The sequence below is a fragment of the Callorhinchus milii genome, unplaced genomic scaffold (assembly GCF_018977255.1).
Source record: "Callorhinchus milii isolate IMCB2004 unplaced genomic scaffold, IMCB_Cmil_1.0 Scaffold5, whole genome shotgun sequence".
Lineage (NCBI taxonomy): Eukaryota > Metazoa > Chordata > Chondrichthyes > Chimaeriformes > Callorhinchidae > Callorhinchus > Callorhinchus milii.
Genome location: NW_024704746.1, coordinates 12,166,407 through 12,183,425, shown reverse-complemented (window position 1 = coordinate 12,183,425; position 17,019 = coordinate 12,166,407). Strand labels below are relative to the sequence as shown.

General features: G+C 38.2%; 1 protein-coding gene across 1 annotated transcript in view; it reads right to left on the bottom strand.

The window, feature by feature from the left end:
- The window catches only part of crb1 (crumbs cell polarity complex component 1), a 42,602-nt gene that overhangs the window by 8,249 nt on the left and 17,334 nt on the right, over positions 1-17,019 (bottom strand). Inside the window, exons 6-11 of the mRNA XM_007895700.1 lie at positions 16,021-16,980; positions 13,740-14,290; positions 11,529-11,694; positions 8,400-9,306; positions 4,975-5,106; positions 2,846-2,972 (exon numbers count right to left, since the gene is read on the bottom strand). Coding sequence (XP_007893891.1) covers positions 2,846-2,972; positions 4,975-5,106; positions 8,400-9,306; positions 11,529-11,694; positions 13,740-14,290; positions 16,021-16,980 — 2,843 coding nt within the window. The remainder of the gene's footprint in view (positions 1-2,845; positions 2,973-4,974; positions 5,107-8,399; positions 9,307-11,528; positions 11,695-13,739; positions 14,291-16,020; positions 16,981-17,019) is intronic.

Below are 17,019 nucleotides of genomic sequence, written 5' to 3'. Positions count from 1 at the left end.
TAAAAAACAGCTTGATGCTGTGATGGGAGGATGGGAGGGCGAGTATTCTGGAGGGATGAGATCAGATGTGCCAGTGGACTTTCTTCATCCAAACCAATCTTGGGATCAATTTGGTGATTAAATGTTTGTCAGTGATTGCCACAGTGGTGCGCGTGCTTAGGGGTCTGGTTCGCTTGTGCTGAGCTAGGACACGAGCAACACAGTGTAATAGTAACCACAATATTGTTTCAAATTGTTCTCTAAAAAAAGGGGTACCTGTTTGCTTGGTGTTTGGAGTACAACTGTGGTATGCTTTACTAATAAGGCAATCCAAGTTCTTTTTTTTATATAAGTATACATTTAAGTTAGTTTTTAATGAAAGAAAAGAATAAGGAAGAAAGACAAAGATACAATGATGGATGTGTTTAATAACTCATTTGATAGCACTAAACATATGCACATTCAATATGGAGTCACGTGTAGAGATTTTCAAACACACACATACACATGCACACGAAGGCAGAACAACATTATGAACATCATACAGAATGATTCTACATGACAAAAAGTGACATAGACAGAAACAGAGTGAAGAGACATGGAATATTAGAATTGCTGGTGAAAGCTGATGATTTACGAGGGGTTACATGAACAAGTACAAAAGAGAAATCAAGACAACCTAATCTCCTACATTTGCTCTCATGGCATTTATATCTTCTATGATGATATCTTACAAAAGTTGTTGTGAATATGTTGGAAGTTTTGCGTCCACATTTTGGGAGGACAAGCGCTATACCAATAGCCCAGGTATTCCCATTTCCATTATCAAATAAACCAGTCATCGCATTTTCTGTGCATTTCTTACTTACTCTTGGTCTATATTTTTTTTCTCTGAGCAGGACAGCCCCATCTGATATAATTATGTACTGCCAAATACTTTTACTGCATAACTCAAAATAGAGCTTATAAACCAGGAAAACGTAAACATTTGTTATAGCATGTCTCTAAATATACCAAGGTTAGAACAACTAAGAACCTTAAATGTAAACCACATATTTACAGAGGTAGTGAATAAAATATTTACAACAGATTTCATTTTTTTTAAAACTATTGATAGAAGCTTATTCAAGAACAAAGTCCTAGTTGGAAATAATATTTAACTCATGAGAAATTTGGACCATTTAATGATGATCCTAACATTAAAGGCATAATACTGAAATAGAAAGCAAGAATTTTTGGTCTACTTATTATTAATTTACTAAGATTACTTAGTCTAGGATTGCATTGGATTGGAATATAGCATTGGAAGGACTTTAATTTCATAAAACATTTGAACTTTTCTAAGACTGTCTACATTTTCACTGTATAGCACCTCAATATTAAGCAGCAGAAGCCCTATATATCTTAGAAAAGCTTCTTCCTTTTGGAATTTTTGCTTTGGAGGCCAGAACGCTATCATTTTACTTTATCTTTCCACTTCACACGAATATATTGCTCTTTGCCACAGATCTAAAAAATGCCTAAAACATGATGTGGTTGCTCTGCTTTCAGGCCTCTGGAAGAGCAGCTCTGAAACAGGCCTCTGGGGTTGTGCATCAAAAGCACAGGTACCTCCCAGAGCAATGTGCTGGAGGTCAGGAACTCAGTGGTTTGAAGATACCAGGAATGTGAACCCCTGTATCATCTCTCCATGACACTATTGGTTTTCCTAATGTATTCTAATTTCCTGTCCTCGATGCCTTTTCTTGTGTTTAATATTTAAGGGTTTCTTTTGGATTAAATGAGTAAACATTCTTATTACAAATATTCAGGTATTTAGTATGGGTGAAAAGAAGTGAAATAGAAATTAAGTTTTTTTTTCTTAACTTATGCTGAACATTGTACAGATATCAAGGGTCTACTATCCAGGGGTCTATTTTATTTAAAGAAACAATCAATGCTCACTCTTTGAAAATAAATTGGGCTGTATATTGAAAGTCATCAGGAAAATTCTAAAAACAAACGGAGCTATTCAGCTGTGCTCATGTATGTTAAAATGTACAGTAATATTTTGTAACAAGATCCTTAAAATTTTAACCACATTTTTAAGTTGAAAGAAGTTCCAGGGGATTATTATCCACTTGGCAGTATATTAACTTGTTGGCATTTGTTTATCCAGACATTGTAAATTTACATCACAAAGTTCGCAGTGGAAGCGCTAGAGGATATCTTGAAAGCTTCTGCCTTTTGATATTTTCCGTAAATTTCGTAAATTTACCAATGAGCAGAAAACAGGCCCTGAGCAACTAAAGCTGCTCAGGAAACACTCAAACTCATGTGAAAATCATCAATCTCCCCATTGCTTGTGCACATTGCCCTGGGAAAACCACACACTGCAAAGTGGTACATTTTGTTTTATTTTATGCAGATCATAGCCTTTAACCCTTTGAAAACTACAGCCAGAAGCCAAACAATTGCTGCTTTGGTTCATTGTTAAAATACTGTGGAATAAGTAGCATTCTAGCTCCCTGTCAATTCTTTGAATTAAACTGTACCTTGCAATATTTAGTTTTAAATGTTTACAGAAAAACTAATTTCCCTCAGCCATTCCATGTTAAAGGGATTGCATGTAAAGGTCACGAGTCCTTCCAGAGTTAAACCAATAGGTATTTGGATGAGTGAGTTCTCATGAACTATAAAGGCGTAGTCATAGTTGTCCTATTGTTGATAGACAAATTGATTTGTCCATTTTTATTGAAATGATCATGCCAGTAGTTCAGCCCCACTCAACTGCTGGCTCATCATCCATTCGAAGTATGAGAAAGGAGAGAAGCTGAAAAAGATTCTGCCAAAGTAGCAAAGAGATGAAAAAGGAGAGATCGCTTACATCCACTTCGCATCGGTCACCAACAAAGCTCATGTCGCAGATGCACTGGAACCGGCCGGGCAGGTTCTGACACAGGCCCCCGTTCAGACAAGGGTCCGATTGACATTCATCAGCGTCCATCTCACACCTGCCAGGCGAACAGTCACAGACTGATTTGAAACAAAAAATACTTTAGCAGTAAACTTTACTGATATATAATTCTTATTTCAATGAAGGAATGAATCACTCGCCACAGCGGTAGAGTTTTTACAGAATTGTCATCATCATCATAGCTAAAGTTGAAGTAAACCCCAAAGAACTTCAGTAGCAATGTAGGAGCCTTTAAACATGAATTGAATTGTTTGATTCCCCAAAACCTGCAAAATGAATTCCTAAAACAGAAACTTAGTTAAAATCATTATACTTATACATTTCTGTGTCAGCTTGGCTCAGTTGGTAGCACTATTGCCTCTCAGTCAGAAGGTTGTAGGTTCAAGCCTTAAGTTGGGTTAACTCACAGTCTAGACTGACACTCCTGTACAGTTCTGGGGTTTCTCTCAGGGTTGCCTTTCTTGGGATGAAAATTAAACTAAGGTGCTGTCTGCCTGTTCAGGCGACATTAAAGATGCCATGGCACCATTCAAAAAGAGAAATGAATTTCTCCCGATGTCCTGGCAAACAGTCACCCATGTAAAATTAGTCATTCACTTCATAGCTGATTGTGGGGCATTGCTGTGCTCAAATTGGCTGCCACTTTAATTACAAAGCATATAGTCACTGCACTTTACAGTAAGTCCTGTAAAATGCTTTGCGATGTGCTGACATTAAAAGGCGCTATATCAAATGTATTGTACTGTAGCCCCATTTATTTGGCAAAAACATTATCTTGCCTTACATAAGTTCTATTTTAGAAGTGCAGGCTGTTTGTCTAAAAACAATTCAGTAAAAAGATACGAATCAGGCTGGAGCTCTGCTCCTTATTCTCCCTAAAAGAGGTGGTTTTAGGGCCGATATAGCTCACACCCACTGCACTATAAACATGGCTGGTGTGAATCGTACTGACCTCACTCCTCTATAATCTGTTGAAAGCTGGGAGCTTTCAACAGATTTTTTTCTTAATATTATTAAAGAGCCGATGTTGCAAATTACATTTTAAAAGTATTATTTAAAATTACATTTATATTTTTTGATCTTGATGGTGAGTGGGAAAGCATAAAGCGTGTTTCTGCTCCCAGCATTAAACACACAATGGAGGTTGCAGCAAATAAGCAAGAAAAGGGTAACAGCTAGTAACACAATCTTTGGTTTCAAATAACATACAGAAACCACTCCAGCTATACTCCCACCATTCCTGACATCATCTGAACACTTGATTGAGTTACTGTTTTGCAAATGCAATCCATTACCCTTCCCGTCCGCGCCAACGAAAGGTCACACCATAGTGTGTGGTCGGCTTTGGTTGTGCCTTTTTAGAAAATCCTAAGACTACATTAATGCTGTAACCAGAAATTGTCAAGCAGTTAAGGCATATATTGTCAGCTCAGCAAATGCTGCTTTATACATTGTGTGCAATGACGTGACTTTAGAAGTACAGCACTGTTCTGTATCTGAAATAGAGATGAGACAAATCCAGCGTTGGAACAGAGGCAACAAGCATGTATGCATAACTGTTTGTTCGATTTTTATTTTACTCTTAATTTAAAGGAGCTTAATGATCTGCAAAATCTTTGTCCAGGCTGCTCTGAATTTAAGAGCACTGGAGAAATTCCTTCTCTCCTCGTCCCTCTGGGACAATTCTACTCATTGGATATACTGACAGTCCAATAAGGACTAGCCACTAGTATGAACAGATTTCATTTCCCATCACTGGATCGTATACTGACATGAAACAGGAGTAATAATCAGGACAGGTGCCAGCCCAGCTCAGTTGGTAACATTTTTTCTTCTGAGTCAGAATTGTGTGGGTTCAAGTCCCGTGTCGGGCTTTTGAACTAACAGTCTCGGTTGATGCCCCAGTGTGGTACTGCGGTGTTGTATCCTGTGAAACCTTTGAGACATCCTTGTGATGCAAAAGGCTTTATATCAAATGCAAGGAATTATTATTATTATTTAAGCACAGCTCATAATATCCCTTTTGGGGTTTTGCTTACCGGCTTCCACTGAATCCCAATGGACAGTTACACCTGACATTCTTCTTATCCGTACAGTTTCCCCCATTATAACAGGTCCAGGTCCAGTTTTTCTTTTCATCAATGCAAAGTGTAGTTGAAAGTCTAGGATATCTACAAATAATGAATATGAAATGGATTAGTGTCGTTGACTGTACTTGCAAACCTGTGTGCACTAACCAAATGTGTAAATTCATTTACATATTACTGTAGTTAAGTTTTTATCTTCCTTTCATCCGTGGCAACCTGCTCACAAAAGATGAGAAGTGACTGAACTGAAAAATTCAACATATTTTACCATAGAAACAACAACCAAGGATAGGATGATACACACAGCACGAAGTGTAACATTGGTGAGATTCAGTGCTTAAATGTTTATTGTTGTTGTTTACGGATAATATGTGCAACTTGTGCTCACAGTGGCCTGTGGGAGCTTTATCCATGACGAACTCTTCTTTGTGAATCCTGTTCACACCCTTCATATTCCTCTTAGAAATCTGATTGCTTATACTGTATTTTCTCTTGCTTTTTGCATATTCCTTTCTATAATATAATTAAATCTAGTTTGGTTTTGCAAAGCTAATGGCATAATCTTCAGTTCAGGTTCACACAAAATGCTTCCTGAGTTGGATTGGATTTGACTGTTCCTGTGCTCCGAGACCCTGCATGAATAAATGCACATTGTTGTTTCTGCTGTCAAGATTTTCCAGAACTGATAATGTTGCATGTGTAGAATTCTATAAACCAATTTATATATAGACACTTTCTAAGCTCAGTTTTGTTGCCTGTCATTTAGAAAGATCCTACTTATCCACAGGGTCGAAGTTAATTCATATCTTAGCAAAGCTATTAAATAGATTTAACCTTGTTGACCTCTACCATCTACATGGTTTACAGCCATGGCTTGTCTGCTTTTCACAATACAGAGCGGCTCAGTGCTTTATCACTTAAACACTCTCAGAATATCCTGATTTGATAAGCCGGCAAAAAGGCTGCACTTGACAGCCATGAGGGAGTGCATGAAAGCTGTTTCTAGTTGCTCGGAATAGAATCAAGTCACGTTGTTAACCTGAGACATTGGGGACTTCACCCCTATAGAGGAAAGCTTCTGAGTTATTAACATTTGCTGTGGAGCAAGCAACTTGTCGTTATATTCCTGATTTTAATACTGCCTATATGTGAAACGTTTCATATCAACAGCAATCAAAATAATATAAAAGTCTCTTAACCTACTCATTATAGTTTTGATTACCTTCGAAATGTAGGCAGCAATGGCCTTTGTGACCTGCGAAGATCAGAAGAGAGGTTTATCTTTTGATCTTATTGTTCCATTATACCAAATTTGTCTTCCCATTACAGTATCAAAATGTTTCTTAAAGCAACATCAACTTGTATATTTAGAGCGCTTTTCACCCGGGGTAGCCTCTTGGAGCCCTTAACAGTGGCCAAGCCTGAAGGAGGAGGGAGATGACCTAAGTGCAGTTGAAGAGGAAGGTCTTCAGACATGATCTGAAAATGGGGAACGAGGGGGCAAAGCGGAAGGATGGAGGGACAGAGTTCCAATGTTTCAGGGGTGTAGTGGCTGACAGCACGGCCACTGATGGTGAAGTAGAGAGGATGAGGGATAAGCAGGAGGCTGGAGCCAGCCCAGTGGATGCAGCAGGTTGTGGAGTGGGAAGTAAGCAGCTCGGAGAGGGAGAGAGGTGCAAGGGCATGAAGGGATTTGTAGGCATGAAAAAAGCAAACTAAAATTGCCTAGGTTCCAAACTAAAAACATACTTAAAAATATGTTGGATATTATTCTGAACTCAGGTGAGGGGGTTGGGTGGGTAAATACCTAATATTAATGTGCACTGAGACCAGAATTAATTCTCTATTCAATTTGAAATAAAACTATTACAGTCACAATGCTACAGAAATAGGTGCACAAGGGTTACCATAAGACTGAGGTTTTTTTTCAGACATCATTAGAAATCTTGATTAAAAAATGCATCTCTGAATTTAAACGAGGAAAGCAAAGGATCACAAATGTACTGTTGACTGAGGAAAAGGGTGAAGAAAGAATTCAGAACGTACATTCTTACCGTTCTTACCGCACGCAGACTGTCAGAGACGGAGACAGAAAAAGATGAACAGTACAAAATGGACAATTCTGTCCAGTGTAAGAAATAGAAGAGCAAGTGATAGAAAGGATAGGCAAGCAACGAATTAACGTCTCAAAGGATTGACACATTACTGAGACAAGATTTTTAGCCAAATAAGAAATACAATCCACAGAGATGATTGAGATAAAATGTGCAGAGATTTTCTGTTACGTTTAATAAACCTAACCCACTTTGACTGCCCACTGACAAAGGCATTGCGTGGGATAGAACAAAGACTTACAAACCAGAAGGTTGCAGGTTCTATTTCCCCTCTGTTCGCTGGTCTCACTTGGGACAGCAATGTGGGTGTGGAGGTTGAGTAAGAATATCTGTTCTGTCTTTCACATGAGGACTGGGCATTTAGGGAAAGTTTCAGAGACCTTGGAACAATGCCTGGCGAGTGGTTTGGGGAAATTGGGAGAATATTGGTTTAAAAAAAACTTTGAAAACCTCAATATAATCTAGTGTCATATCTTAGCAAAACAAAATAGTGAAAAGATAGGTACAGTGTGGTTTTATATATGCTGCTTAACTGGATAGGGTAAGCTACTAGAGGGTGCCTGTAACCCATGGAAAGTACCCAGTGGAAGGACCAACAAATTAAACTTCTTAAAGAGAAAGGAGGGGGCTTCCACTATATAAGAAAAACTTGAACCTAAAATTATATGTTTGGGTGAAGTTCAAGAGTAACTTGCAGCAATGTTTCATGCACAGAAATGAAATCAAAGCATCAAACTTTTCTCGGTCTTAACCAATTAATACTCAAACTCGTTGGCTCCCTTTAAAAAGACTAATTCACCCGTTAGCAAATGTAAAAGATTTTAATTTAGAAATGCCTCTAATAAAGGAAATGTATTGGGTGAGAAGTCCTTTGGATGAGATATAAACCGAGGTCCCATCTGCCTGTTCAGGTGGACATTAAAGATCCAGTGGCACTATTCAAAAAGGGAAGGGAGTTTCTCCCAGTGTCCTTGCAACCAATCCCCCAAATAAAATAGTTCACTCATTTCTTCGCTGTTTATGAGACATTGCTATGCACAATTGTGCTGTCGCGTTTGCCTACAAATACACAATCACTCCATTTCACTGAGACGCTTTGAGACGTCCTTCCAACGCTATAAGGTGCTATACCAAATCCAAGGGTTATTATTATTGGGTTTTCTATACACTAATTCACACGCAAACTAGATAGGGTGTTTCTGATATAAGAGCAAGCTTACCTTATTGCATTTAATTCTAGTTTTATAAGACATTTCTACTTACTCACAAAATCTTCCGATGAAGTTAGTAGGACAACTGCAGGAGTAACCATTTATGCCATCAATGCATCTAGCTCCATTTGCGCACTTGTGGTTGTGACAGTCGTTTCTGTTTGTTTCGCACCGAGTGCCTGTGAAACCAGGTGCACATATACATTTGTATGCTGATACTTTGTCAGTACAGTTGCCATGGACACAAGGATTTGATTGACATTCATTGATATTGACTTCGCAGTTCAGGCCAGTCCAACCCGAAAGACAGTTACATTGATAGTAACCGACCATGTCCTCACATCTGCCATTGTTTCTGCAGGGATTGGATGCACAAATGTTGCTCCTTGGGCAACCTATTAGTACAGTGTTAGAGGATATTTTAATAAATTGTTCTTGTTGAGGCTTGTTAATGTGAATATCAGCACTTTCAAAGTAAGGTAAGGAAATGCCACCAAGCTTTACAGTGTTCAGGCAACCTGCTAAACTGCCTCGAATCTCGGGACCTCCACCACCAAGATAAATGTCTGTTCCTTCTGCTAGAAAGTTCATGTTCCCATTGGTAACTGTGCTGGTGACAGTCGCTTCTTGCTTATCTATCTCCATCTGCCATCTGGATGAGTGAAGCAACGGATCTGTCATGTAAAGAATCACGTTATGCCACAGGCCATCACTTACTCCTGTCAGGCTGAGCATACTCAGGGTGTCCAGGCTGTTCCCACTTTGCATCATAAATATTAAATGGCACTGCTTGATACCAATGGTGATAAAGTCGTGCTCCTTTTCAGCATGGAGCAAAATTGCATTTGAGTTCCTGGTTCGAAGACTAAATGTAATGTTGATGAGATCTCGCACAATCTTTCCATTCCCTCTGAAAGTCAGCATGCTTTTTTCTCCTTTAAATGTTGCATTAGAGATGCCTGTGAGAAAAATAAGAGGAAACCAAATCAGAAGATTCATTTGACAAATCTCACCAGTATTTTAAGACTTTGCATGGGTTGGACTTTAACCACTAGGGAATATCTTTACATGACAATGTTCATTGAATACTAAACAACTGATAACACTTCACACTGCAAAGAGATGCGTCCTCAACTGTCTTAGAAGCCATTTAAGCACAGTGGGTTCAGGAAATGCAATAACTTGATAAATCAGTCTTGATTCGAACATTTTCCATTTAAACTCAACTAACACCACCACGTATAATCAAGCTTGGCAGACTTCACTTGCTAAAAATCCCTTTATGCCAATTCTTCCACATGACCTACATTAAACGTGATACTATACATAATAACAATCTTGAGTTCAGAAGAGATCAGTACTTTTCTCCATGTCACTTTCCTCTCGCAGCTTATCTTGCAAATTAATAATAATAATTTGGTCACTTCAATCCATGATTGTTTGTGGGACACTGCTGTGCGCAATTGGCTACTGCGTTTAGCCCACAAAATATACAGTCAATTCACTTTACAATATATTCTGTGAAGCGCTTTGAGACGTCTCGAAGATGTGATTAAGCGCTATATCAAATGCAAAGATTATTATTATCCTTTCTTCCTGGTTTCTTCACTTAGTTCAGTTAGAAGTGTAAATCTCCTTTGTGAAAGGCATCACGGTCCACTGCTTCCTGTTTAAGCAGACTGACATGGGGAAGTGGGGAGCTCATCTCCAATTGTGGTCATGGAGGGTAAGTAATCTAACCCAGCTACACTCCCTCAAAACACTGAGCAACCGGAGCATCCCTGCTTGGCTTCCCCCTTTCCCTGCAGCCACTGCAAACAACTTAACTGAATCCTGAAGTATGCAATACATCTGTACCAGTGCACGCAACCATGGCAGTATATGGCAAAAGACCAGTTATATCAATGCACAACCATGCAAGCAAAATGTACAACCACAAACTGGAATATTATTTACATCAACAAGAGGAAACTCAGGATTGTCATTCTAAAGGTCATCTGTATTCTTTCAACTCTTAGAAGTCATCAACTACACCAGTAAATCCCCAATTAAAATTCAGCTGTGCTAAATGTTTCCTCATAGAAATCAGTTATCTGATGTTTGTATAAAATAAATTAAAACATGACCAAATAGCAATAAAGAATGAATCCATGTAATAGAATGAACAGCAACGATTTGAGGAGCTTTGGCTTTGCAAGTCTTTTTCTGGAGACTTTGCATCATTAACATTCTGGTGTAAAACTGAGCAGCTAGTGTGAAAATGTCACTTTACATTGCAGTATAACAGAAGGCAGAACAGTTTGCTGATAATCTGAGGCAAGCATAATCCTGTTAATGCACATTACAAATGTAGGACACAAGAACACTTGTGTAAATAGCTCAGCAGCTAAGAGGAATGCACTAAGGACTAAAAATACCTCCTGTCTACGATTGGAGAGAAGCGTTTTTAGCAAAACTAGAGCATATTAAATCAGATCAAATGCAAAGATAATTTATCACCATTGTTCCTACAAGTAGAACATGAGGAATATTTTGTTCAAATGTTCTTAACTTAAGACAAATAGTAATCATTTATTTTGAATTTTGAGACTTCTGTCTTTTAAGACGTGGACCATATTTTGAATGAGAGCAATAAAACTAATGTATTAGGGTTATGAAAATACAAATGTACCACTTATAAAAATGTAGAATGACAACACTCACGCTCAAGTCATGTTTTGAAATGGAATCCGATAAAACAATATGTTTGAGTAGCTGAATATTATCTTAATATCAGTGTATCTATCCTAGCTTTAAAGGTAAATGCATTAATACTTCTACACTTCATAATGAGTGTAGAAGTATTAATTGGTCTGTTAGCCAAAGTAGTTGCACTGCAGTCAAACATTCTCATATAAATATATTACTTATGAAGAGTTTTACTGCAGTTACTTCAAATGTTTTCATTTTTCATCATTGGGTCAATGGAATGCAGCTCATGTGGTGTTAAATGTAACAAACTTTGACAATGTACATAGTAAATGGGACTTTTCTTTTCCAAGGGCTATCAACTGCCCCCCTCTCTCCCCCCCACCCCGCCCTTCCCCACACACAAGACACACACACACCACCCACACACTATCATCAAGCTCAAATGTGCAAAATTGGAGAAAGGCCTGGAGAAGGTGAACCATTCACTTACAGTCAAATCCATCACTGAGGAGGTGACATTGAGAGTTTGATGGACATGGGCCAAGCTGGCACCATTTCACTTGGTCGCACATTTTCCCTGATGTATTTGGCGGACACGTGCATACAAAGTCATCCCAGATGGAGGCGCACAATCCGCCATTCAGACATGGGTTTAACTATCAGAAAAATAAAACAAGGTAAGCCTCAGAGAAGGGAAATATTCTATTTGATGCATTACATTGAAACACTGCATTTGACAAGTCCCTGCTGGTTTAATTGGTAGCATCTTGTGTAAAACCGAAGCAAGCAGAGTGGAAAGGTCCTAGGTTCAATCGTCTGTGGGCATAGTTGGCTGATACAGATGCTTGCATTTGGCCTCAATGCCCTGGGTTAAAGAAGGGGGAAAAAAATCAGTCTAGTGTTGCCACTGCTGATCGCTGTCTTGTGATCTCTGCTGGAAATAGTCTTGACTCGCGCGTGAGCGAGGTGCTGGAAGACAACTACTGTACAAGTCAGAACCTTTCGGAGAAGATGGGAAAAAGACGTAGCCATGAAAATCTTTTTTTTAAAAAAAACACTGAATGCAACATTGACAAAAAAGGTTAACAAGTTCACCACCGCCCACTCCACCCACCACCACCATTTGAATATGTTTTGTCCTGACATTATGCCTGACAATCTTTTTGTATTTCTTGGAGTTGATGCCACAATAAAGAACACAATATGGCAGGCACGATATAGGCAGAATGTTTGATGAGATGCCACAGGATACCATCAATGCCCTGAGGTTGGCCCAGTTGCATGATGTAAATTCATAATGTATCCTCTTTGTGTGAAAATAGCGTTATGAAAATGGAGCAAGAGTAATAGTTTTTAAGCAAAAATGTGGAGCTCAACATCACCGACAGTTGACTCCTCACACAAGCTAAAATTCCACAGTATCCCTATAATTACAATTTTATCCTTGGCCATTCAAGCATACAATTGCCTCTGAGAGCACATTGAGCGAACTGTACATTTGCTAGATTTTAGCCAGCTCCGTCTTTCTACAATGATAAAAATCCCCTCAAAAAGCCCAAGCTGTCTTTGGACTTGTCTCCCTAGTGACGTGCAATGTTCAAACCACTGTGTTAATTTATTTTGTAACGGATAGAAAAATAATCCTGTATTTAGAATTAAAATACTTAGATCCAGCACAGTCTGGCTAATAAATCAGCAAACTTTTTCCTCCTCATTTTTAAGCTACGTTGCAATATTTTTAAAATGGAACTGCGCTGTTTGATCATTCCTTATTCCACACTTCTCATGCAAAACCCAGCAGAATACAATGAAAATCCAAATANTTTTTTCTGGCAGTGACAGTGTTTATTTTCCATGTTCTTTTTTTAAGCATGAAGGTGGCACCTTGCTGTTGCCTGAGGACTTACTTATTGCTTTGTCAGCGTTCCTGAAAGTGCCATTTCATTTAACCCAATCTCTTCTCCAATGCACAAAATGTGTCAGATAACAAAAAAAACTCCAAGTAGAACCATCATTATTCTTTAGTTCTACTGTGCGTGAGGCAAACTATAAACAATCAAACGTAGTGATGGATCTGCATTTTACCACAGATACATATTCCACACTGATGTTTGAAATAAAATTAGGTTCTATTCGTGTAATTGCCTAAAACAACAAGGAACTCAATTAAATCCTGATTAGACATAATACATTTTAACCCTAAGAACTCCGGGTCTATGGAGAATCCAATCTATATGCTATCAATTTTTACCACATGTTCAGCTCACGGAATGCGACACTGAATAAAATATTACTTACAGTAATAAAGCTATTCAACCATCAGGATAGTTCTATTACTTCAATATTAATCTTCTCTGTTGGTCCTCCCGACATTCCTATAAACAGCCAATCACTCCAGGCTGCACTTTGGCATTCTTTTGATGGCTAGCACCACTCTATAGATGGCATTGGCAGAGATATAAATAGCTGCTGATGTTTCACCAGCTCCATTTTCTACCATATGCAAATTGAGAGCTACCATTATCAACTTGTGTTATGTACCTTGTTTTTGTATGGACAATGGTGTAAATCAAAAATGGGTTAAATTAATGAAGATTGGTTTACCCACAAAACACAGTTACCTCACTTTATATCATATCCTGTGAAACACGTTCCCGATATGAATGACGCTATCCCAAATATGAGGATTGTTATACTGTACCTTACATGTATTGTCACCAATGCAGCCACTTGTTACATTTACAAGTGTCCTGTTACTGTAAGATTCCATCAGAACACCATTGGGATAAAATTCAAAGCTTTTGTTGTTAATTCTGAGGTCCTGGATACATCCTTTAAAGTAGCTGGAATCACTGGTAGATTTCAGTTGATCAGGCAGGCCTCCAATATATGCCAAATCTCCAGCTTGCACTTTGATTGGATGAATGTGCATGTGGCTGACCATCTGTCCAGATTGGGTAAGCTTCATCCTGTTTCTTCCAATGTTCACAGTTATGAAATGGAGGTCACTGTCACTGGTATAGTGATCACCACTGAGAGCTTTGGACAAATAAGATTGGACAATAATTTTACCACTGTCCAACCTTATCTGAAGGTACTGAGCACTGCTATTCTTCAGAGCAAATAATAAGCCATTACGTTTCCGTGTGCGAATGAACATGGAGATGTTCACCTCTTCTCCTAGATCATCATCAATGATAAATAAAGCATATCCCTTTGTGTCTTCATGGCCAAATCTGCCGGGAATTAATTCTATTGAAGACAAAGAAGACATTAGCTCAGAAACAACGATGATTTATACAAGGAGCAAACAGTATTGAACAACCTGAAATATCAAAGGAATGTTCAGTTTGTGTAATGTAATCTTGAATTCATTTAGCTGTTGTGTCTTTAAACACACTGTTTGTGAAATTAATGTCCATATTATTCTTGAAAAGTGTTCAATACCAACTGGAGCCAAATTTTTAGAGAGTATATCATATGACATAGCTCAACCATCTCTAGATTACTTCTACAGCTGTGATCGAGTTAATAAGCAACATTGTTTTTAGGAATTCAATCTCTTCATTTAAGTGGTCCACATTTAACGAAATCTCAACCTTTAATAAATAAGAAAAACATCCAACTATAAAAAAAACTGCACATATGCATTTCATACCTTCATGTCGATCATATGAACACCTTTAGAATAATCCTTGCATTCGATATAGCGCCTTATCACATCTCCGAGACATCTCAAAGCGCTTCACAGAATATACAGTAAAATTAATTGATTGTATATTTTGTGGGCAATTGCATGTAGGAAACAACCTTAATGGAGTGGGACATTGGAATTGAAATATCTGCCAAAATCTAATAACTAGTGGAACAGGTTTGATGGACTGAAAGGTTCTTCGTGCTCCTATTTTCATATGTTCCTAGTAGTTGTGTTAAAAAGGCAGCATTTCATTAATATGTTCTCACTTTATTATTACTTTAAAGTAACTCTTTTTGTTAAATACTTTGCTCAGTACTCTGAGACAAAGCGCTCTGAGACATTATTCCACATAAAGGGCATTATTTAAATGCAAGTTGGGGTTGACGTATTCACAAACTGAAAAGAAAGGTCAAGTGAATACGATCAGTCCTTGTGGAAACATACTCCTGAGAAAGTTGTGCAAAGTTCTGAAGCTGAGTTGGAATTATAGAACCAAAAGAATTCTAATAAAGCTGCAATGAGATGGCTTTGGTACATAAAGAACCTACAGTGACTGAGTTACAAACATTGATTTCTGGAGCTGTCACCATAACCGACATTAAAAATGTTATGAGCTGCACCTATTTCCAATGTTTAATGAGGGATTAAAATATAGAAGGGCTATGTCAGAGATGGAGGACCTAGAGGAACACTGCAGCAGCTGTACTCAGCAGTGCTTGGAAAAATTTTTGATTAAATGATTTCAGTGAAGTTTGAAGGCATCCAAATGGCATCCGAATGAATCTGATCCATCTCACTCAAAATAGAAATGGCAAGTTTGTATCATTGTCAATAAGACTAGATGATAATGTCACTATTGATGTGATACTCCGTGTAACGTTGCTTAGAGAACAGAAGTTTATAAAAGCAAATATTTGCATTGCAACTGTAATGGTGGTTAAAAACTGCAAAAGGGAGGGTTTACAATTCAAAACAACACATTTACTGCATTTGGTATTATTGTTTCATTGTAAATTTGAATCCTAGTTCTGGATTCTTATTTTGAGTTTGCAATAGATTATCACTGAGCGAATCTTAGTCTAAATAATAATACATATCAACTGAACATATCTGTAACACTAAATCTTACGTCCTGTTCTCTAAGTGGGCATAATCGACTGTTTATTTGCCAATTACTCAACATAAGATAAAACAAATAGGTACTAGGATTAAATGAAGGTCAGCTTGTTTGATAAAGTAAAATGCATTGAAATAATAAACAGAAAGTAGTCATAGAGATAATTACCCTTTGAACAGTTAGATCCCACGTATGGTCTGAAACATTCACATTTGTAGTTCAGCCACAAATCAAGACATTTGCCTCTGTTCTGGCATGGATTATTCTGGCACCAGTCTTTCTTCCTGCACCCTGGCTTCATGTTCATTGTTGAATCCGATGAAAGCTTTTCTGGGACAATTATTTTGGAATCAACTTCCACATCCTGGAGGCAACCAACAAAATAAGGCTGAGACTGGACAATGTCAGTGGCTCCTGAAAAGTGCCTGCTGCCATTCTCGATGCCCCCAAAGAAAATGCTTTCAAACGCAGAAGCAAGTTGATCATTTTCTAGCTGAACAAACTTTTGGATGGTGCAATCTTCTGAACATGGGTCATCCAGGAGTTTCACAGCAAAGGCTCTTCCTACTGTCATTTCCACAGTGTGCCAGTCACCGTCACTGACGTTCTTAAAAATCTGAAGATCTGTAACTAGCTGGTTGTCCATTTGCAGAGATGTATATAAATATCCATTGAGTATATCCATTCTCATAAATGTATCTTTATTTCCCCTATGAAATACAATTGTGTTGAGCAATAAAGTTCTGAACCTCAGGGATACACTGAAAAGGCTTTCCATTGGCTCGTCAATATTTCTGGAAGCTGGTACTTTAACATGAAGATATCCATTGATGTCAAACGAAAATGTTGTCTGTGTTTGACAGTTCAAGCCTGTGTACCCATGGGCACAAATGCAATGGTACACATGTTGTGCGTCTTTTAGTGAAGGAATACACTTGGCTCTGTTCTGGCACTTGTGGTTCTCACAGCCGATCAAAAGGTCTGTGCAGTTCTTGCCTCCATAAAAATCTCCTTGTTGGTGTGTGGTTGGGCATTGACAGATGTAACTCCCAGCAGTATTCTGACAGGTTCCACCGTTTTGACAAGGACTTTGGTCACATTCATTAACATCCATTTCACAGAACGAGCCTAGGAAAGAAAGCCACATCAGTCTCAATGTTTATCCAT